The following is a 23,279-nucleotide window of genomic DNA, read 5'->3' on the forward strand; positions in this document are numbered from 1 at the left end:
CGCCCCCGGACTTCCGGCGCCGTGGCCGCTCCCCCGGAAGTAGGGGAGCCGCTCTGCTCGCCCTACTCGCTCCGCTCGATGGTGCGCGGCCGCCGGGCTGGTCGTCCCGGAGCGGGTAGCTCTGGAGCCGGCGCGCGGTAGGTGGGTCCTCGCGGTAGGAGGCGGGTTCCGCCCGCTCTGGCGGGGATGGGCGGCAGGCTCTGGAGAAGGGAGCCGCCTCGGGGTTCGGTGTGCGCCGCTGGGTCTGGGCCGGGGTCCTGATGGCTGAGGCCCCCCCCATACCGCCCCCCGATCGCAGCTTGGGGGACTGCCGCTCCCCCTCGAGGGCTCTGGAGGGGAAACGCGGCCCCCAGACCGGCGCCCAGTGTGGGCCCAGTGTGGAGGGCGGCCGCGGGGAGCTGCGCGGTTGGCGGCCTCTTTCGTCTCCACACGGACACATTGCACTTGACTCTTGACTTGGGGTCAGTTGAAAGGCTAGGGGGGCAATGGGCGGGTGAATGTGACTGAAGCGCCCGGCTCTTGTGTCATTGCTGTTAGACGGCAGCACTGTTGGGAGTGGTGTGTAACCAGTCAGATTCCTTTCCTTAACCCTTGTCTCTCCGGGCACCAGCCCTTTTCAGTTTCGTGGCTTAAAGTATGTGGCGTTCCTCATTTGGGACTGCCTGTCTTGTTTGAGTACAACCCCATGTTGCGGGGAGAAGACTGGGGCGAGGCAGGAGGTGCAGGGGTGAAAGAAATCACCCAACAGAAAAGGGCGATTTATTGAAATACACTGCTAAGAGAAGCAAGACGTCTGTCTGGAAGAAGTGTTTGGTGCTCCTTTTTTTTTTTTTTTTTTTTCTTTGTGGCTTGACTTTTTTTTTATCTTTTAAAAAAAATTTTTAAAAATTGTTTACATCCTTGTTCGTTTTTAAACAATTTTTGCTTCCCTCCACCCCTCAGGTGTAGTCCCCATAGAGTTTCATTCACCAGTGCACCCGTGCACCATCACAATCCCCTGTGCTCCTCCCTCCCTCCCTCTCACCCCTCTCCCTCCTGCTCCCTTGCAGGATGTCTCTGATTTATAATTGTCCGTTTTTGCTTTGTTGTGTTTTGTACTGTTATTATTTTTTTTACACTGATGTCTTATTTGGTTCCCCGATATTCCTGCTATAAGTGAAACCATCCGATATTTTTCTTCTTCCTTCTGGCTTATTTCCCTGAGCATAATTCCTTCTAGTTCCATCCACGTTGCGGCGAATGGCATGAGTTTTCCGTTGTGTATATATGCCACATCTTCTTGATCCAGTCATCCATTTTTGGGCATTTGGATTGTTGCCAGGTTTTACTTATTGTAAATAGTGCTGCAGTAAAATGGGCAGAAGAACTTAAAAGACTTTTCTCCAAAGAGGAAATGCAAATGGTCAACAGGCATATGAAAAAATGTTCAACATCCCTGATAAACAGGGAAATGCAAATTAAAACCACACTGAGATACCACCTTACACCGGTAAGAATGGCACATATAAAAAGAAAAAGCAACAACAAATGTTGGAGAGGATGTGGTGAAAAAGGAACTCTCCTACATTGCTGGTGGGAGTGCAAACTGGTCCAACCACTATGGAGAGCTGGCTGAAGGTTCTTCAGTCTACTAAAAATGGAGCTACCATATGACCTGGCAATTCCACTCCTAGGGATCTACCCAAAGGACACAAAAACATTGATTCAAAAGAACGTCTGTTCACTTATGTTTGGTGCTCCCTTTTATAACCTGTTTCCACAGACTATTTGTGATTGGAGAGTTGGTTTGGAACAGTTAGTGCTGGGATGTCTAATCTTGTGCTTTGACCTTTGACACCGAATGTGTTCTGGCCCTGCTTCCCTATTTTAGGGCAATGTGGTCAGTCTTAAGGCCTAATTTCCATAGCAACCTTATCAATTCCCTTTATCCAAGCCTCCCAAACCTTCCTGCAGTGCAAGGGGTGGGGCCTTAGATTTTAAACTTATTAAATGATACCCCAATACCCCATCCTAATGTGGCTGACAGCATTTGCAAGTTTTCATTCCTTGTGAAATGAAATTAACTTGTGTGTGCACACTTTACACCCAACCCTTTCTCCCTTGACGGGTTTGCACAATGCAGAAAAAGGAAGAAGTCACCTAAATCTCTTCTTTAACCTCAGATCCTGTTTTTACATGAATTTTATCACTGGGTCTAACTAAGCAGAAACCCATGGCCCAATGGTGTTTGTGAGCTGGTATGACTACCGCAGTAAAGTTGTCCTCTAGCATGAAACAAATTAAAAAGTGGAGTTAGAAGACCATCAAGGAAGAAAAACTTATGCAGAAATGGAACAGGTACTTTCCATTGACAAAGCCATAACCATCCTAAATTTGATAGCTTTCATCAGTTTATCATAATACCTCTTAACTAAAAGTTAGATATCTTAACATATAATAAATTGTACAACTTTAAGAACACTAAATTTTTACTAAAAACTTGCTAGTTTCCTTTCTTTTCAAAAACAAAGTATTTCCCTAATTCTGCCCAACTTTATTTTCTCTAAACTTTAGAAGGCTTTTTATAAAACTGTATAATAGGCCATTAAAAACAGAAAAACAGAAAGTAAACCTCCTAAGTCCATTATTACCTTCAACAATTATTATCATCTACTCATTTTTGTGTATGTATTTATTTGGGGGATTATTTTGAAAAAGTCATGCAACATTAACATGCTTGTTAATTCTAAATATCCCCACTTGAGGTGTCTTTAGTTTTTGATCTGTGTCCATGGAGATTGTTCTGTATAAACTCCTTGGCATCTCCCTGAGCCATAAAAAAAAAGCCTCTGAGTTGGTCAAGAGAGTCATTCCCTGCTCACTGGTATCGTGTGACAGAAATCTTAAAGCCAGTTCAGTTTGGCTTTAAACTCAAAGGAGAATTTATTGGCCGATATAACTAAATGGCCAGGACTAGTTTTAGGAGGGAGAGGGGGATCCGGAGTTTCTAGGACTTTTTTCCATTATTCAGATAGCATATTTCTGGGTTGGGTTTCTTCTCAGTTAACATTTCACTAACAACTCCAGTCTCAGTTATCAGCTCAATGGAAATAGTTTCAGCATTGTGAGTAATTCCAGCAAATGTCCCAGGATGGATGCTTTTTGACTGATCTTGGGTTACATGCCTACCCTTCAGAGGGAAATTGGGGTGTTATAGGCCAGGCGTGGATCTTGTGACTGACTCTCCCCTTCCCCAGCCAGGGAGTGAAGGATAAATCACAGGAACTGGTAATGAGAAATTGGGGACTTGCCTGAAAAGACTTTGGGGCACTGTTTCCAGACGAACATGAAATGAATATTGAGTAAGCAAAAATAATAGCTGTCTACTAGACAGCATCAAATTAATTGGGACCTATTTTAGTGCATTTTATCCACAGTACTTATTATCACTGTACAGGCTCTGAGTTTAAAGATAAAAGCTTGATTGGCAGGAGATAAAAGCATTCCCCAAACAGAAGCTCCTGGTTTGATTCTCTTATTAAATATGAAGTTAAATACTGGAATTGCAAATATTAGAAGCCTATTAAAATTAGAGAGTTTCAGCTGATTTAGGTGAATTTTGCATTTATTGTGTCTGAGTTCTTCACCTTTCAAATCAGATTATCTTTTCTGTACCACCCCTCATTCACATCAACAGCCTTGATTGATATCTAGGGGGATTTTCAGATGGGGACTACAGGAAGAAATAAAGAAATGAAAAGGAAAAGGAAAAGTATAAGAACACCAAGCTTTTTTCAGGATTTCTACCTCTTCTTGCTACTGTTTTATCTGTTTTAGGGCTAATTGTATCCAGATTAAGGGAGAAAAGAAAGTAGCTGAAGCTCATAACTGTGGGGATCAGATAGAAGGTCTGACATTAGAGCCAAGTTTTAGAATGAAAAGAAGCTCCTAATTCTCATAAAGTCAAACTGAAGTCTCATCCTTACTGCTAGTTATGGACTTGGCACCTCCACCTCTGATGGGAGTGCCTTGACGGGATTTCATGTATCTGCAGGGGCTTGAAAAGAAATCTGTAGGTTTATTAGACAATGATTGAAGACCAGTAGTCTGAAAGTAATTTTAGCAATTCCAAATGAATGAAAAGATTTATAAATTTAGATTGTAAACAATCTAGTAAAATAGTAGTTGCTCTTCTTGGCCACTTAATGCTTGTTCATTCATGGGATAAATTACCCTTTTGTAAATTGTTACTTCCCTAAAGAATAGCAGGGCACAGATCATGTGTAAGAAGAAAAGATTACATATTTTCTATTTTGGTTGTAGGTTTAAAAATGCTGATTCAAGAATAACTATAATAAAGAAAAAATCAAAATCAACAAGCAACTATAAACCTGAGACACACTATGGGGGGGGCGGTGGGGAGAGGAGGGATTGGGGTCAAAATAAGGGGGGTGCAGTTATATGGGGAATATAAAAAAAATCTTAAAAAGTGTAAAAAATGCTGGTTTAAATTCAAATGCAACTATTGAAGACAGTCACTACTACTCAGAGAAAAGAAAATATTGACAGTTTTTGTGGTGGATTTTTGTTTGTTTGTTTAAAGTTATCCTCTTATCTTTACCATTTTTCCCTTCTTATTCCAGATGTAATGTATGAGAAACTTATCACAAGTAATCTACTCACCAACAATGAGAAATAATCCACCCTGACACAAAATAAGGCATAATGGGAATCTTAGTATATAAGGTGCAATGGATGAATGTAGCATACAACTGTCAAAAAAAATTTTTGAAGTTTTGATAAAATTATTTTGATGTTTATGGAAGAAAGTGAGTGTATGTGTATGTTTAAAACTAGTGCTTGTTTCTTAAAAGTTAAAAGTTTTACCAGATTCAAACTTGAGTTTACTAAATTTAGAATGCCTGTTCATTCACAGGATGATATTCTTTTGTAAGTTGTTGCTCTTCTGAAAGATAGGAATTGTCATCTATTTTTCTGGTGCAAAAACTGAAGTCTTCAGAGAATTCAGTAATTCTGATCTAAGACCATCAGACACTTAAGCCCATGTACTTTTCTTTATACCACACGACCTCGGAAATTAACTTTTAAGCTTAACCTTCATTTTATGTTTTCTTTTCAGTTCATAATGATAACTAACTTGTTTATAACTTAGTTGTCTTTTAATTTCAGTTTATCTGGAAACCAATTTGGAGGTTATGGATGATAAAACCAATCCTGGAACCGAAAATGAGAACTCAGACCTTCTTTTCTCCTTTGGAGTCATAGCAGATATTCAATACGCTGATTTAGAAGATGGATACAATTTCCAAGGAACCAGACGGAGATACTACAGACATAGTCTTCTTCATTTGCAGGGTGCTATTGAAGACTGGAATCAAGAAAGCAGCCCACCTTGTTGTGTGCTTCAGCTTGGAGATATCATTGATGGATTTAATGCACAGCATAATACATCAGAAAAGTCACTGGAAGTTGTTATGAACACGTTCCAAACACTCAAAATCCCTGTTCATCATACTTGGGGAAATCATGAATTCTATAATTTTAGCAGAGATTATTTAACAAACTCTAAACTCAACACAAAGTTTCTAGAAGACCAGATTGTACAACATCCTGAGACCGTGCCTTCCGAGAACTACTATGCTTACCATTTCACACCATTTCCTAAATTCCGGTTCATTTTGCTGGATGCTTATGACTTGAGTGTCTTGGGCTTGGATCAATCTTCTCCAAAATACCAGGAGTGTCTGAAGATACTAATGGAGCATAATCCAAATACAGAATTGAATAGTCCTCAAGGTGAATTATTCCTTTGAGCTGAAAACCTAATACATAGTCTTTAAATTCTTCAGCTACCTTTTGTTCAGCTGAAAGATGAACGATTAAGGTAAAACTATGCTGTCGTTGTTGTTCAGGGTCAGGATTTCTCACAAGCCTCATGGCAAGTAGATTGATTGGCTGCTGTTGATTGAGAAGTTAACAGATACCTAAATGCCTATTCTAGACCTTGACTACCTATGCAGAAGCTGTAGGCAATACTGACAAAAATCAGGTCAACTAATCTAAGAAACAAGATTATATTCACAGTCATAATGTTACCAAGAAAATACAGAATAATAATACAGAACAGGAATGGGGGACTGTTTTATTTTAGGTGGTAGGCGATAGCCTCTCCAAGGAGAAAAAATATTTACACCGAAACCTAAATGCCCTTGGGAAGGCACAGGGACAGTATTCAAGACAGAGGGGATACAGCTGAGAGGGGCTAAGGAAAGTAAGATTTTGCCAGTCTTGAGTGCAGAAAAGAGCCAGTGGGACAGGACGATTTTATAATGGCTTGGTGAACATATTCAAATATCTGTATTTTATTTCTAATGTAAAGGGAATCTAGTGTAATAAGTAGAGGAATGTTAAGAGTAAGATACAGTGTGACTTGTATGTTGCTCTAAATTCTTGTGGTTTCCTGTTTAAAATCAAGGTAAAAATAACACTTGATGGGTCTAACTCACTGAATTCATTTCAGGACTTTCTGAGCCCCAGTTTGTCCAGTTTAATGGTGGATTTAGCCAAGAGCAGCTGAACTGGTTGAATAAAATTCTTACATTCTCTGACACAAACCAAGAAAAGGTGGTAATTGTCAGTAAGTATTTGTATGATTTGGTTGTTTCAGCATTTTAGAGGATGACAACAATTAGATTTTTGAAAGACTACTAACAATGTATTATGCTATGCTCTTTCTATAGGATGAATTTAAATTTTTTTAATTGTTTTATTTTTATATAGCATTAGTGACCTAAGTTATTTTGCTGTCCTGTTTTTGTAAATCATATCAAATTATAAAAGAGGATTCTAGCATTAGGTGTTTTATACGTATGTGTATATGCTGTCCACATAGACATAATGAATGATAAAAATTTTTTATTGAGAAACAAGCTGAGTATAAGATTAATATCGAAGGTTGTGTAAGCAAAGTATTATAAAATAACAAATATATCTTGATAAATGTTACATCCTATAAGTTGACCTTTTAGGTTTCAAAGTAGAATTTACCCAAATGGGATCAATTCATATAGTAATATTTAAGTGAGAGATTCAGTCCAGGTCTTACTCCTTCAGAGCCTACTTGTCAGTGCAGTTGCCACCTGAGACTTCTGCTGTGTAGATGAAGCCAGGGACCAAGTGATGGAGGCCAATAAATTGGCAGTGAGCATTTCAGTTCTGTATCCTGCCACGTGGTTATACTGAAATCCAATTTATGTTATTTTCATTTAGAATCACTTTTGACAGACCTACTGCTAGCTGAGTTTATAGGACCTGAAGGTGCTTAAATTACACTTAGATTAGTGTGTGTACATGAGTGCACATGTGCAGAGAACTGAATTTGGATTTGCAGTGTGATTGGTGTACTTGGTTTGGAGGCTGAGGTGAGAGCCCATGTTTTAGGGATCTCTTTGATGCGGCATAATGCATGAGGGGACTGGATTGAGGTCACAAGGATGGGATGCTGTTCTAGCTCTTGTTTCTATAAGCTGTGTTGAACAAATGTACAACTGACAAACTGCAGTTGCTCACTATTGTATCAAATGAAGCTATAAAGATGAAAACCCTTTCAAAATAATAGGCTATTGTATAAATATAAAATTATATTATTATCTACAAATGTAGTTTTTGCTTATTAATCTTCCACTGATGTGATAAAAACATGCAGAAGGAGGAATAAATCTGCTCCCATTGGAATATCAAGTGTCATTCAAAGTGTCATTGGAAAATATAAAATCCCCTCATGGGTCAGGGCATGATGTGACACTATTAAAATAAGTGGTCTCAAAAACTGGGGTTCTTCTTGATTGGAGCTAAAAGGGATCTATAGATTCATATAGTCAAATTTTTCCATTTTAAAGACAAGGAAACTGAATCCAGGAAGATTTAACTCCATAGCTAAAATCATACAGCTACAGACAGAATCCAGACTTGAGTCCATGTTTTATATTCCTGTCACCTTTCCTATGCTATGCTATCCTGTATTCTTCATGTTTCCCATTTGTTTTTAGTTATGTCATTGCACCTCTCTACATTAGCAATCTCTTAAATTTGTTCCATGCTATAAGCTTAGAAACTGAATGAGTAAACCTTTAACAACTGAGTGCCTCAGATTTCTTTAGCAAAGTTTAAAAGTGACTGATAGACATTTTCTTTCATCTTTATTTGCTTTTCCACTTTCATTTTGGCTACTCAGAGGTCATTTTGCTACATCTTGAATTTTGGCCATGGAGCCGGAAGGATAGAATTGCAATTAGCTGAGATGGAAAAATGCAGAAGGGAGTTCAGGAGTTCAAGTTTGGAAATATCAAGTTAGATGTCAGATACCTGTTAGACATCAGGGTGGATGGACATGTGAGTCTGAAATTCAAAATAGAAGTTTAAGTTAGATACATAGATATAGAAATTGAAATAATGTGATATGTTTAAAACTATGTAAATTACTAAGAGGTTGCCAAGCCAATTGGTGCAGATAGAGAAGTGAAACTCAAGGACCAAGCATCCAGGCACTCCTAATAAGACAGTGGGAAATAAGGAACCACAAAGGAGAGTGAGAATTAGTGGCCATTGAGTTTGGAGGAAAACTAGGAGACACCAGTAAAAAAATTAGTGATATCCTAGAGGCCAAGTGTTTGAAGCAGACCAGAATGACTAACTGTATCATTTGCTACAGGGACTTGATAGATGAGTCCAGTATGGTATCTAGAGCTGGAAAGTCCCAGCCTCTTTGGACTCATACACCTCATCACAGCTTGAAAAGTGGTCATCAGTGTGTGTGTGTGTGTGTGTGTGTGTGTGTGTGCATGCATGTTCTTGTGTACAGACACATAAATTAACAGTCTCCCCTCCTTTCTTTAAAAGCTGGTGTTGAGACTAGCAGATAATAAGGAGAAACATGTTCAAAATCAGGATAAAAATAAATAGCATTAGAGAGGAAAAAAGAAAATGATTTAATGGGAAGAAGCAAGGACCAGTGTATTATACCTGCACTTCAGAGTGAAACTGTGGCCTGATACATGATGTGGCATCAGGAATTCAAGATTCTCCTGGCTCTACTTCCACATAAACGTTCCCTTCTTTGACCAGTTTTTTAATCTGTAAAATGACTATAGCTACCTTGATCTCATGGAAGTGTTTAAAGTGGCACAAATCAATTCCGAAGCATTGAGTGTTTATATAAATGACATATAACCCACAGCCCATCCCTAAAATGTGTTTTTAATTAGGAGTACATCTCTTTGTGTAAGTAATGCTCATATTTAAGGAAATCAATGAGATTCTGGGCCAGTATTGGCCTGATTTCTGGCCACCATCACAGAGCTCCTGAACAGGAAGCCCTTGAACTCCTTGGTGTTTGCACATTTTGTAGAAATCTCAGGGTTTCTCTCTCCAGTGATCTCTTCCCTTGCCTTACTCTTCTGTCTTTGCTCCACAGACATGACTGTAGATTATCTAGTTTTTCTGGTATGTGGATTCTTTCTGGTTTCAGTCATTTGGATAACAGGGTCATAATACACTTTTTTTTTCCTGAACACTAGTTTTAGCCATTTGTTTTGGGAAATTGATATTTCTTAATTGGCTTCTAATTCTTCTTTTCTTTTAATAACAGGCCATCTTCCCATTTACCCAGAGGCTTCTGACAGTGTGTGCCTGGCCTGGAATTTTAATGACGCCTTGGCAGTCATTTGGGCTCACAAGTGTGTGGTGTGTTTCTTGGCTGGTCACACTCATGACGGTGGCTACTGTGAGGATCCTTCTGGTGTGCACCACGTCAACCTAGAAGGGGTTATTGAAACAGCTCCGGACAGTCAGGCTTTTGGCACAGTTTATGTCTATCCTGACAAAATGTTGTTGAAAGGGAGAGGCAGAGTTCCAGACAGAATTATGAATTACAAGAAGGATAAAGCTCTCCATTTTTAATCTGATTTCTTTTGTTTACCATTACAGAAAGAGAATGACTTACATTTGTGTTTTTGTTCCCCTCTCCCCACTAAATCCTCAGCCTCATTGTTTATTCTATTTGAATAAGAAAATTTATTCATGGCTTCAATGTGCATTAGTGCATATGATATTCTGTCATTTTTGAATAATATATCCAATGCTGAAAATTAGAAACAAAATGAATGCAAGTGGCATAAATAAACCAGGAAGAGACTGAGGGTGGAAAAATGTAGTCCTCAAAACAGCGTTTATAAAGCCTTATATGAACATTTTTACTTTTTACAAGGAGAATCTATTCATATGTTAACTATGTACTTCAAATTCATAAGAAAGAAATAAAAATAAGCTCAGGTGAATTTTCTCTTTTTACCTTAATGTGTGAATGAACTTTGTGGACGTATTTTTCTCAGAATATCCATCAAGTTTGTACTTTTATAGGCATATATTTCTATTTTGTAAACCAGAAACATGAATAGTTATTTCACAGGTGAATGAATGGTGTTCCCATCACACAGGTGAATGTGTGGCTTCCCTTGAGAGGATGTAAGTAAGAAGATCCTGTAGAGAAGTCAGAGGATCCTCTTAGGATTCCCAGAACCACTGTGTCTGCTCGCCTGGTCTGTGTGAGATGACAGTAGGTAAATGAATTTACCCTTTACAAATAGGACATGCTTAACTCCATTGTCATATGTGCTAAGGCTTACTTGTAGAAATGCTTCCTAGGTGGAAATGGGATTGTTCAAGTGTAGAGAAAGTTTGATTCAGGGCCTAGAAAACAGTAAGAGATAAAAATCCAATGCCACTACACAATGTAAGTGTGCCTGCTGAGTACGCAGGCCCCAAAAGGTAGTGTTTTTTATATATTTATTGAGATACAAAAGGAACTATGTGTATTCACAGCATTCATAACCTTATATGGGGGGAGATGCAGATAGAGTAAAAATGTATATTGAATCTTACTCTCTTTTTTTTTTTTTTAAATAGAACAGTACTGTCTTTTAAGTGCAGAATCAAGCATTACTTGGAGACCGGGTAGGTGTTATGTAGAATTTGTATGTAAGTCTTTGTGTGTCACTTTAATAGTTATACTAAAAGAGGGTATAAAAGCCATAAGTATCATACAAGCTAAATGTACACTAGAACACTCAAATCCTTTCTATACATTTGTGTTGATCTATATATTTGTGTTGATAATATATAGTTGCTTCAGTAGCAACCAGGTTTTTTTCTCCTTTGTCCTAATCTTGATACAAAACTTCTGACTGGAAGTATTTGTAGCATACTTAATACTGTTTTAAAAACTATGAAAATATAGAGACAAACTACCAGACTCATTTTGTTACAGGGCAGGGAGAGGGGCAGCCCAAACCCCGCAAACCTGCCTATTCTAAATGGGTTCTGCCATCCACTGCATCAACACAAAACATATGAGACTTTAATGGGAAGGAACTTCAATACAACTAGGAAACAATACAGGAAAGGCAAAGAATCTAGTTTCTAAATCAAGCACCCAAAGTTACCCGTCCCCTCGTGGGTAAAACTCCATCCAAATGGGATTGGCCCAGAGCAAGGCCCCAAAGCCTGCCACAAGCGTAAGGCATCTTCCAGTGGGGATCCACAGAAAAGGGTCAGAAACAACAAGACAAGCCCAGAAGGAAAAGAGCAAAATCAAAATCAAGATAAAAGCTGCCATTGACACCTCCCCACGGGTCTCACCCACACTTGTGTCACCCAGTCCACGACCAAAAGGCAAACACAGTTTCTTCACATGTCTCTCCATTCCATGTGCCTCCTCCAGGTCTCCTCCTGGCTCTCCATCCTGCTTCCTTCCTTCCTCAGTCTCCTCTGCAGATTCTTCTTTCCCTGCTCAGCTCCACCCTCCCTTGGGTGGGGCAGGGAACCTGGAACCTCCCCCTTTCCTGGGGATGACCCTGTTACAATCCCCCCTTTTAATTTTTATTCCACCATATCTATGGTGGCACAGATCTCAGGGTAGAGTCTTAGGAGACAGTCTTTTTTCAGGGTTACAATGTGTGTAAGAGAAGCAACAATTAGTCAGCAGCATTGTCCATGAATGTCCAGTAGGACAGTTCATATGATGACATATGGAAGTTACTAATTCTTTTTGAATGGATTTTTTTCTTAGGTTTCATGAAACAGTGTCTTGACTAGGGACTTTGCTGCTAGCGTGAATTAAAAATTTGCATATGCTCTAAAACAGCACTGACCAACAGAAATATAATGTGAGCCACATACGTAAAATATGCTACCAGTCATATTTAGAAGAGTAAATACATTAAGATGTGTGATCCTACACCTCTGAATCATATAGTGTGATACAGCAATATTACCTCTGTTAAAAAAATAAAGTAGAAAGATCAAATGAAACATTAAATTAATTTTAATATATTTTAACACATGCTAAAATATTTTTTCAACATTAATATATTTTCTTACATTATTTTTATACTATGTCATAAAACCTATTGTGTATTTTATACTTGAACTGTCCACCCATTTGGACATTAAGTTTTCATTGGAAATACCTGATCTGTACTTAACTGTCATAAAATTTGCAGTTGAAGAAATAGTGTCACATACTCAAGTTGTTACAAATATATCAAGTTGTTGCAAATATACTAGTTTTCTAATATCTGAATTGACCATTAGTTTTTAAATTAAGTGGAAATTCTAAAAGTTAAAACTACTTTCTCAGTCAGCACACCACATTTCATAGCAACATTGGCTATGGCTACTGTGTGGGAGAATTGAGAATAAAACTCTAAAACGATTGTTTTAAGGTTATCTTGACATTCATTAAAAAAGTACAGATTTTTTTTTTTTACCTCATTTTAAATTTAGAATGTAAATATTATCCCCTATTTTGTTTTCTTTTTGGTCCCAACTTTCTTTTTTCTATCCAACTTTCTTTTCAAGACATGGCTTATATAGTTTATTCCTCCGGAGTCTTAATGTACAGTTCATAGCAGTGTACCAGTTGATGTAATGAGGTTAGTGCATGGGTATAATGTCCTCTTGACCTTTATTTCTATCATGTTACTCAAACCCTACTTCACTTTGTTTTAATCCTGTGCCGGCCTTTGTAACCACTTTATATTTTCAGAGTTTTCTCATACTATCTAGTTTAATTCTTACAACTATTTAAGTAATTAGGTGATCTATTATTAACCCTGTTTTTTAGATGAATACCCACCAGGAGGTTTATGTATCTGTCCAAGTCTCATCGATAAGGATGAAGCTTAGTTAGAATTCATATTTCTGCTATACTATGGTAGAATAAAATGTCAGACCCCATCTTTACTCATCCCATTATGTCGTAGGTGACCTTAAAAAATTCTTAGAATTAAAAAAAAAAAATCACCTCTAATATTAGCTCAAGTTACTGACATAAACACCTTGGAAACTGACTGACTACAAGAATGTTTGCTGAAAAAATTGAAAATATTCATTTTAAGAACAAGATTCTTGACTTCATTTAAATGACTGTCTTGCAGTGAGTTGGCCAGGAAGACCGCATCTCCTTGTTTACATATATGTAGACCCATGAGATAAGAGGGAAAAGAGCAATTGCAGTGGCAATAACCAACTGAGTTCTTCCACCAACTGGATTCCTATAAAGACACACACAAAAAATTATAAGTAAAAATAAAATAAAAATTATAGATTGCTTTGAAAATAAGTATAAAAATTGAATTTGGCAAAACATTACTTTTTATGATTTTATTAATTTTTAAACTGGAATATAACTCAATTGCAGTTCTTTATATATTCTTAATGCAAATCCTTGTTTGTATGTGTTTCAAATAGTTGTTCCTACTCCATGATGTCTTTTGAGGAACAGAGTTACTGATCAATTAAGCTATGTTAAAATTGAATTTTCTCTAGTGATTTTTATGTCCTGTTTAAGAAAACTCCCCTTCTGAAGTCTTGAAGATATTAAGCTACATTATTGGTTTGCTTTTCACGTTAAATATGTAATCTACCTGGATTGATTTTTACAAAAGTAAATTGGTGAAGGGGTTGTCTTCATTTTCACTTTTTCCATCTGTATAGTCTATTGATCCAGTGCTTGTAAAGATTGCCTTTCTTTGCTATCTTGAGTGCTACCATTGCCATAAATCAAAGGTCTCTGTATCTGTTTCTAGGTTCTACTTTGTTTTATTTGTTTATCCTTTGGCCAGTATATATTTATTGTCTAAGAGCTTTTATCATAAATGGAAATTTACAAATACTTTTTGGATAGATTGAGAAAAGTTTAACTTTTTTTATTCTATTAAGGTAGTGGAAAACATTAGTTTTCAAATGTTGAACTACCCATTGCTAGAATAAATCCAACTTGGTGGCTGGCTTATATATTGCAGGATTTTTGTCTGGCAATGTTTTGTGAATGATTTTCTATCAATGCTGAATGAGATTGTTGTAATTCCCTTTTTGTTGATAATGTTCTTGTTAAGTTTTGGTATCAAGATCATTCTGTTCTTATAAAAAGAACTGGAAAAGGTTTCTTCTTTTTCTATTTTCTGGAAGAACTTGTTGAAAGCTAGAATTATATATTTCTTCCTTAAATATTAGGTAGAATTACCCTGTTATGCCATTTGTTCTGGAGTGTTCTTTTAGAAAAATTTAAATTATGGATGCAATTTCTTTAATAGTTACGAGCCTATGCTGAGTATTTCTTCTGTCATTTTGATAAATAGTCCATTTTACCTACATTTTCAAATTTATGGCAAAAAGTTGTTTGTAATATCCTCTTACAATTTTTATAATATCTACAGGTTATATAGTAATGTTCTCTTTTTCATTCCTGCCATTAGTTGGTTGTATCTCCTCTTTCTTGCTCTTGTTTTTTCCCTCTTCCTCACTTTTACTGTTTGCCCTTTTTAGTCTTGCCAGGGCTTCATGGTGTTTTATCTTTAATTGTGTATACAGACAAACACATAAGTGTTTATATCAATGTATATTTATATTTGCACATATATGGAACTCTTAGTTCTTTCTGTCCACTAAAAAGAGCCAATGAGCCACCCTGTAGCAGCAGCGAGCACTCTTGTGCCCAGATTGTGACCTCTAAATGTCATTACCTACCAGAAGTAACCAGGACTTTTTGGGAAAATGGTTGATTTGTAGGTCTGAGGCATAAAATACACATTAGCTTAGAATATCTTATTTCTTTGAAACATCTTGTTATACCAGAAAATAAAGAAGCAATCAAAGACTACCAAGACTATGTCAAAAATAATTCAGAGCCAGCTTGCATAGTATTACTGGTCTAAATAGGAAAGTTTAAGTATCAAAAAAGTATTAACTACCATGACTGAATAATATAAAATACGGTGAAACCCATGACTTTATGATTAATGGTACTACTAAAACAGCAAATAAACAAAACTTACTTTTGAAAGATCCCCAGGCAAGAAACAATTCAACTTGTTTTGAAAAGTAGTGAATTAAGAGAAAGAATCAAGTTCTTGACCTTTCCATTTCCTCTGTACCTCAGAGTAGGCAAAGACTTGATAAGTGAGTTTTTCTTTATAGAATTTTCCAGTTAATAAACAAGTCAAATAAATAGTGATAAAATAGTGCCATTAGATAACTGAAATGAGTGAATGGATTTAAGTAATGATCATCAAAGACTAGCAACATGATAGAGAAACAGCTAGGTGTATATTATGATGGACGTACTTAACACTAACTATGAAATAGTCTTGCCTAATCATCATCATCGTCTAACCACCAATTTATAGGAAATATAGAGCACTGAGGGACAAGCATTTATAAGACATTTGGGGGAATGTAAATATTGACTGGAAGACTTACAGTGCTGGGAAAGTATTGTATTTTTTGTGTGTGCTGATGATAGAGTAGCTGTAAGTAAGATACATACTGAAATATTTACAGATAAAACAATGTGTCTTGATTTATGTTAAAATAACAAGTATGAAGAGGACAGTGAGAAAGGTGAATCAAGAAAGGAATGTATTGGTCATTGTTGAAGCTAGTCGTGGGTACATCACTTTCATTATATTAGTATCTGCTTATTTATATGTTTGGATATTTCAAAATAAATTATTGATAGAACAAAAGAAAAACCCCCAAATCACTAAGAAACAGTCTTCCTTTTTCTGTAATGTTGGCTTTTGCTTCTGCTTTCTTAAAGTTCTATGCTGGCTTTTGTTGGTGTTTGAATAGTACTTTTCCTACCTTTTGAATTTCACTCTTTATCTGTATAGTTAGAGGTTGTCTTTTGTAAGCAGTGTTTAGTTGGGTTTCTTATCCATGTTGAAAATCTTTCACTTTTAATTGAAATATTGGAACAGTCACACTTAATGTAATTTCTCATAAATTTGGATTTAAGTTTCTATCTTAACATCTGCTTCCTATGTTTCCCATTTGTTCTTTATTTTTCTCCCTTCTCTTTTTCCTCTCCTATTCTTATTTCCCATTTTATTATAAACTTATCAAAGTCTAATATAAGTAGTTACTCTTATTACCTCTTCACAGACAATTCAGAGACCTTAGAAAACTACCATCATTGATCCCTACAAACAGACACTACAGTTGTAACTAGTGTTTACTCTTTCTATGCTTAAACCCCACAAACCTTATTATTATTGTTTTATAGAGTCTTTGCTCTTTTCATTCTTTCTTAAATCTCCCAGCTTCCTTCTGAGACTATTTTCATTCTCCCCAAAGATTCCCCGTGAGATTGGCAAGTCCCCATGATTACACTGGGCCACATAGGAAACTAGGGTGTTCATTAAGTATGAGTGATCATGAAACTTTGAGTCAACTATTACTAGTTTTCCTTAGGAAAAGGAAAGGATTCTTTCGGAAGATTCCTGTTTTCCTCTGTGTGTCAGTTTTCCCCCTTACCTCCTTGATCTGACCAACCTTGAAGACATCTGATTTGACTTAATGAATTGAAAACTTACTTTGATGAACTGTGGCACAGGCTCATCCATACTGTGATAATCACCAAACCACACAGCTCCCTATAAAATAGCATACATTTCATATTTTGAAGTAGCTGCAAGGGAAATACCTATCATCCCCTTCTCTCCATGACATTTGATTCTGCTGATTGTTGGATGACTTCCCCCAAGATATACAGCATCTACACATACAGCCATCCAAGTCTGGCCAACATTGACAAGTTACTGTTTTCAAACTATTTAAAACTTTTATGGAAAAAAAAAGTCCATCTTATGGAACAGACATGAGCTCCACAGCTGTCCCCCAACTTGTAAATGAACAAATCAAAATAGAAACACAGATAATCATTTCACATCACCAGGAGGAACAGTTCAACCAAGAAAATGATCCCAGGTTTAAGCAATTCTTTTACATTGTTTTAGAGGGTTTAATGATAGGCAGAATGAACTCAAATATGAATTCTAATCAATAAATAATTTGAGCACCATAGTACAGGAGATTGGGTCACATGCTAGTGGACAGGAATGATTTGTGGTGTGTGTCAGACTAATGATTTTGTGATGGAGCTATGCTTCTAGAAATACATGTTAAAAGCACATAATTTTGTACATAGACTGGGGGAAAAATATTTTTTACTACCACTGGAAACCCCACTTTGAGTTCACCATAGCTATGGGCTTCAAGTTGGTAGAAAAGATTCAATCCACTTGGTTTACATTCCCTTCAACTGACCAAATCAGACCCAGTTTTCCAAGGATTAGGGCCTATAATATATAGCACCTCATCAATGCTGCTTAACTTACAGGTCTCTGAATCTTGGTATTGGCAGATGTTAGCAGTGATTTAGAAAATACAGGAAAGGGGTTATTAGTGAGGTCAGGGAGGAAGGGTGGGAAGAAGCAAAGGAAGAGGAACTAAAAGAGGAACAAATGGTCACAACAGGAATGGGATACATATGAGCAAGGATGACCACATTGGCATAAAATACTGACCTTTGAGGTAGCCCATCACACTTGCAAATAAAATTTTGGCTTGAACCTGAACTGAATCAGAATGCTGACAGTTTCACCCATTAGACTGTACTGGGTATTACTGTGTCCTTGCTTAGTCTATAGGGGCCAAGGTCCAAGAGCCTGATGGTAATGTCCACCCATAGTGGACATCATGGAGTGGGTTAGGGCTGGCTTTGAGTCCTTGCCCCATCATTTTCCTCCATTTCTGCAGCTTATAAAGGAAATATCTTCCCAGTGTAGCTGAGGGGGTATTAAGTCATTGTGCACAGTTAAGATGATGTTGTAAGGTTACAGATTTTGTAGTCTTACCCATCCCTCCAAAGAGCGAGAGTCACTGCTCACCTGCCTTCTTCCTCATGTAAGATGTTCTGTTGTATGTGAAGGAAGAGGTGGTACGCCAAGCTGATAGCCCAGATGACACAAAAGAATATGTGTATTGCAGAGACACTCTTCCAGATACAGTTACCTAAAAATAGATATCTAGATGCTGTTAATCATGAAGCCACATCCCAGGGGGGAAATTGATCTCTTTGATTCTGTTTTCAAATAAAAGTATTTTTAAAAAGCTTGTTGAAGGACATCATATAGAAGTTAAACAGTAATTTTAAACTCAAGTGGACATTTGTTGTTTTGGTTCTTCAGCATCTCCTCTTTCTATAACTACCCTTCCTACACCCCTAGTCCCGGTGTCCCAGACAGCTGGACTTTAACAGTGATATGGCTGAACAGATGACAAGTCAGGGCCAACAACACAATCCTGAGAGTTTGGTGGCACTCTGTTCTTTTGGACTTAGTGTCATGAGGATGTGAACTTCGAGCTGCAGGGCTACTCCATGGAGCCCTGGGCTGAAGTAAGGGCAGTAGATGGTAAGTTAAGTCTCAGTTTTGAGCTTCCACCAGAGCCGAAGCCAGCACTACCTCTTGCCTTCTCAGTAAACTCCCCGTACATCATCTTTTTAGCTTTTATTCTATTTGGGTTGAATTTGTTCTTGCTTGAAACCACACCTTAAATATGTAGAAAGAATTCTAGGAACTTCAATGAGGAGCCTGTGCATCTTGGCACAAAGTTCCCTCCCATGGGTGGGAAGCATTAGTCATTAAGGTCTGAGAACTTCCATGCTCCATTAGTAAAAGCTGTTTCAAAGAAAATGAAGAGTAACCTGTCAAGACTAATAGTCTCCATTGATAAAGAAAATGCGAGTAAACAATGTAAAATATATTTTTTTCTGTTATAAGACACTATTGTGTATATAAAACTGTCCAATATAAGATTTGTTGAGGATTTTTAGGGCCATGAAAGGTGGAGCAGCTACATTTTGCTTAGCATTGAGGTACGTAGCCTGTGGGCAAGACACACCAACTGTTGTAAGTTAACTTGTGACATATCTACCCACCTGCGATGTTTATGTAAGGAGTCCAAGGAGCAGGTTATAAAACATATACATGGTAACACGTGTGATTTACAGCCACCCATTCATACACCAAGTATTACTCATCTACTATATGTCTTGCCTTGTTTAAGCTAGGCTTGTGCAAAGATGGGCTTTGCACCTGCTTTTAAGGGGCTTTTAAGGGGCTTACAGCCCTGGAGGGGAGGCATATATAAAAGCATGCAGTAATCTGCCATGGGTTCTGTAGTAGCACATTAGAGAGTAGGGAGATTAGAGAGAACAGCATGTATTGAAAAATTGAAAATTTTTTATAGACATAAACAATTTCTATAAGTAGCAGTTCATATACATAAATGTAGAATGAATTCAAAGTAAAATGATTAATGGGAATGCTATTGGTCTAGAAAGAATTTGTGAAGAGTCAATATATAATAGACATTGATTGCCACTGAGGATGGGGACACAAGGTTAGCACTTTGGCTGCTGCTGGTTTTTTATTAACTTTTGACTTAAGGGATCAATACAATGACTGAAATCCTCTTGTGGATAAACTGCATAATGACTATTCTACATCTCAGCATAAGAGATCTTGGATTCCAAGTTGACAAAGACAGACATAGTGTGGCAAGTCCCTGTGAAGTTTTCCTGAAGATGGATGAGGATAATCTGCATTAGAAATAGTGCTCTCTTATTATCAGAAATGAGATGAGACCAATTCTTTCCCTAATAGTTGGGTAGAGAGACTATAAGGAAAACTGATTTATCTCCCTTTAGAATCCAAAATTCATACCTGTGACAAGAGGGTTAAGGCCAACAAGCAAGGTCATCACTGCAGGTATGGTATATACTGCCTGTTAGCAAGAGAGATAATTAATGTGAGTGCAGAAGTATACCCAGTGCATCTAGGAAGGAAGGAAGATGACTCAGTGGCTGTCACACTCCATGATTTACCTCTAGACTTCAATAACAATTGAGGAGGTGATAATCTCTAATTTTATGGCACTTACCATGGCAGATTGTGATTTTTGCTGCCTTCCTCCTAGACTGTAGGCTATTGAGGAAGCTCTAGACACACTGACCTCTGAGTCTCAAGCAACATCCATGGCCAAATGGCCTCTCCCTACTTTCATGAAAGAAAATGGTCTTTGAAAAGTAGTGCAAGGGGAGCCATGGCTAGCTAGCAGGCCCTGCTGGGCATGGCCTCATGGACCATCCATCCCAATATTCCACCTCTCCAAGTGAGACCATAGAAAAGTTTGCTAATATGTATAGATCACATGCGCCCAATAAGGCCAGCCTCTTCATTTTGGGAATTGTTGATAAATTGGTTTGGAGTTTAGAAGTCTGGTCCTGAAAAGGTTCTATTTGTCACCTTCCTCCATAGCGTGGCCAAACTTGCTATTGCATGTGTGTTATGGGCAGAAGGTGAATAGGGGACCAATGTTATAATAAGCACAGGCTTTAGCCACATCAGTTGCCCTGACTAGTCAGAAACCTTAAGTTTACTTGGAAGCTGTCCAAGCCTTACAGCTTAAGTGATTTGTTCTCACTATAAAACATGTCCTGGCCCTGAGAAGAGAGAGTGTCTGGATGATCACCTCTGTTCATTTTCCCCTTCATCCCTAGTGATTACTGCATTGGGCCAATATTGACATTGGTAGATCTGGCCACCTCTCCCAGGTGGGCAGTCATGCCACGGGGGGTTATACCACATTTTGCACATTTTAGGGCATGTGAATCACTTGGAGTTCTTGTTAAAATGCAGATCTGATTCTAGAGGTCCGAAATTTCTGCTTTTTCAGTAAACTCACAGGGGGTGCTGTAGTTGTTCCAAGGAACATACTTAGAGTAGTAAGGGGTTATTTTTCCTCTAGTGAAAAATGACATGACTTATTCAGGTTGGGGAGGTGGTTAAACAGAGAAAGAACATAGTATTTAATTATCTCTATAAAAATTGGCAGAGATTTTTAAAATGTGCACTCATATATATCCAATGTCTGTCATTGACAGATTAAGGAATCTAAAATCATATTTCAATGTATTGTAAATATATGAACAAAACAATACTAAATAATGGTTTCCCATGGTGACTGGGAAAGGTTGATTAAGTAGATTAGGAAGGCACAGGAATTTCTAGGGGCAAAGCACAGTAACTAATAGAGCATCCAGGATCAACCTAGGAAGGTAGCTTCCAAACCAAGCTAGGAATGCCATATTGTGGTGAGCTCTGAATGCCAAGTTGGGGACTTTCAATTTAGAGATCTTGGGAAATGACACATTTTGCAAACAGGAAACAATATATAGGAAGTGTTCCTGGTGCCATAGAGATCAGAGGGAGCTAGAAGAGGGAGGACACTATTATTAGGGTCCCTTTGGGGGAAACCAGGAGGACTGCTGGGAATGAGGGAGGATGTCTGTGGGGACACGATGTTTATTATTATTCATATCATGCCATCTAAGCATGAAGTAAAAGGTAAAATATACAGGAATTTAAAACAATGAGTCCCAGACTAGGATTGGGGGCGGGGGGATGGATTCTTTTTGTTTGTTTGTTTTTAGGGAGCTCTCAAAGGTTTTTAGGGAGCCAAGAGATGTTAGAGATGACAGGTTTTGAGCAAGAGTGATTCAGATAATGATTCTGTTGACTGTAGAAATGGGTGACTAGGAGGAGAAGTGGGGAAAAAACTTACTGAGGATTTGATTTCTAAGTTTTCAAGTGCATTAGCAAGGAGGAGGGGCAAATAGAATAAACTGTGTTTCGGACAGCTTCACGTTTCTCTAAAATGGAGAAAAGCAGCTCCTACTCACCATCCACAGTTCTGCATCTGGATCATTTACCTGCAGTACCAAACATCAAATGATTAGCAAACTGTCATGTTCCATTCCTGTATTTGGTCTGCCCTTCATTTCGTTCATTTGTTAAGGGCCAGGTGCTGCAAAGCACCCAGGAGACGAAGTCTAAAGGAATAAGGCAGAGTCCAGCAGATCGCGATGATTGAGGTTTCTGGCTGAACGCAACAGGTGAATTGAACATACAATCCCTATTTGTAAAGAACTACACAGGAACTCTGAAAGTGTGGGCCAAACGCTGAATGGCTATTTTAAGGGCCCGTAATGAGGAAAGCTATTTGCGGGTGTTCCCAAAGCATGAGTGTGCTGTCAAGGGGGCTGTCTTGTGAAGCCCTCAATTGTGAAGCCCTCAATTGTGAAGCCCTCAATTACTCTTTCGCTGGCTGAATTATATAAGAAAGGTGACAGGGTGCTTCTGCTCAGGTCCCTCTCAAAGTGGCAGGCCCTGCATCAGCTCCGTCCACAATCTGAGCAAAAGAGAGGGGTTGGTGTGGACATGTGAACGGTGTCTTAGGTCAGGAAAGGTGTAGGGGTTCCCGAAGCGAATCTGGCCGTGCGCGTTAACTGCCCGCTTTAAGACCCCGCTGGCTAGCCGGGCTGCACAGCACGCCGAGCCTGGGGGCGGAGCTGGGAGCCGTCACCCGGCAGAACTTCTGGGCCCTCTCCCCGCCCACCGCATCCGCGCCCGGGGCCTGACCTGCACCACCGCGGCCAGCGCGAAGAAGGCGGCCATGAGCAAGTTGCAGCCCCTCCAGAGGCCTGCCGCCCCGCGCCCCGCCATAGGCGCCATCGGCTCGGGCGGAGCGCGAGTCCACCCCGACCGGCCCTTCCTTCCGCTGCCGCCCGACCCGACACGCCCCGCCCCAGCCAACCCCCGAGTCGGTCCGGGCCTCGGTCGTAGATCCTAGGTCATCCAGTGGCCTCTGGCCAGCGCACCGGGACGGGAAGAAGCCCGCCTGAGCCTTACTGCTCCAGTAGATCGTGCCCTAAACGTGGCAAGGTGTAGGTATCGGTGTCCCCGTTTCGCAGATGGGGAAAGTGAGTCTGAATCTCGACCAGATTGCACAGCAAAGAAAAGCAAAGGGGAAGGAGA

At 38.8% G+C, this 23,279-nt stretch overlaps 2 protein-coding genes across 6 annotated transcripts in view; one reads left to right on the top strand and one right to left on the bottom strand.

Annotated features, from left to right (window-relative positions):
• The first annotated feature begins 62 nt into the window (after nt 1-62).
• The window catches only part of ADPRM (ADP-ribose/CDP-alcohol diphosphatase, manganese dependent), a 35,134-nt gene continuing 11,917 nt past the window's right edge, over nt 63-23,279 (top strand). Inside the window, exons 1-6 of one of the 5 annotated variants that reach the window (XM_054688868.1) lie at nt 63-137; nt 5,170-5,796; nt 6,521-6,637; nt 9,647-10,616; nt 10,963-11,010; nt 13,494-13,626. In XM_054688868.1, coding sequence (XP_054544843.1) covers nt 5,196-5,796; nt 6,521-6,637; nt 9,647-9,957 — 1,029 coding nt within the window. In that variant the 5' untranslated portion in view covers nt 63-137; nt 5,170-5,195 and the 3' untranslated portion in view covers nt 9,958-10,616; nt 10,963-11,010; nt 13,494-13,626. Of the gene's footprint in view, nt 142-398; nt 462-5,169; nt 5,797-6,520; nt 6,638-9,646; nt 11,011-13,493; nt 13,627-23,279 lie in introns of those variants that run through there. The other 4 variants (XM_037492368.2, XM_037492367.2, XM_037492369.2 and 1 more) reach the window with 4 other exon arrangements.
• Nucleotides 12,437-22,995, bottom strand: TMEM220 (transmembrane protein 220). Its single transcript, XM_037492371.2, has 6 exons — nt 22,884-22,995; nt 22,145-22,174; nt 20,127-20,187; nt 18,288-18,411; nt 16,932-16,991; nt 12,437-13,610 (listed from the first exon to the last, which is right to left on the bottom strand). Exons 1-6 carry the CDS (start codon nt 22,974-22,976, stop codon nt 13,475-13,477), a joined length of 504 nt encoding a protein of 167 aa, XP_037348268.2. The 5' UTR covers nt 22,977-22,995; the 3' UTR covers nt 12,437-13,474.

Source organism: Talpa occidentalis, unplaced genomic scaffold (assembly GCF_014898055.3).
Source record: "Talpa occidentalis isolate TD23 unplaced genomic scaffold, MPIMG_talOcc4v2.1 talOcc4.7, whole genome shotgun sequence".
Taxonomy (NCBI): Eukaryota; Metazoa; Chordata; class Mammalia; order Eulipotyphla; family Talpidae; genus Talpa; species Talpa occidentalis.

Bases quoted from the DNA above. Each gene is read 5' to 3' on its own strand.
- TMEM220 (XM_037492371.2), bottom strand. From the start codon at position 22,976: ATGGCGCCTATGGCGGGGCGCGGGGCGGCAGGCCTCTGGAGGGGCTGC. The intron at 18,412-20,126 runs GTATGAATTTTG...ATCTATTTTTAG, and splicing joins CCTTAACCCTCTTGTCACAG to GTAACTGTATCTGGAAGAGT. The intron at 16,992-18,287 runs GTGAGCAGTGAC...GCTATTTTATAG, and splicing joins TTACATGAGGAAGAAGGCAG to GGAGCTGTGTGGTTTGGTGA.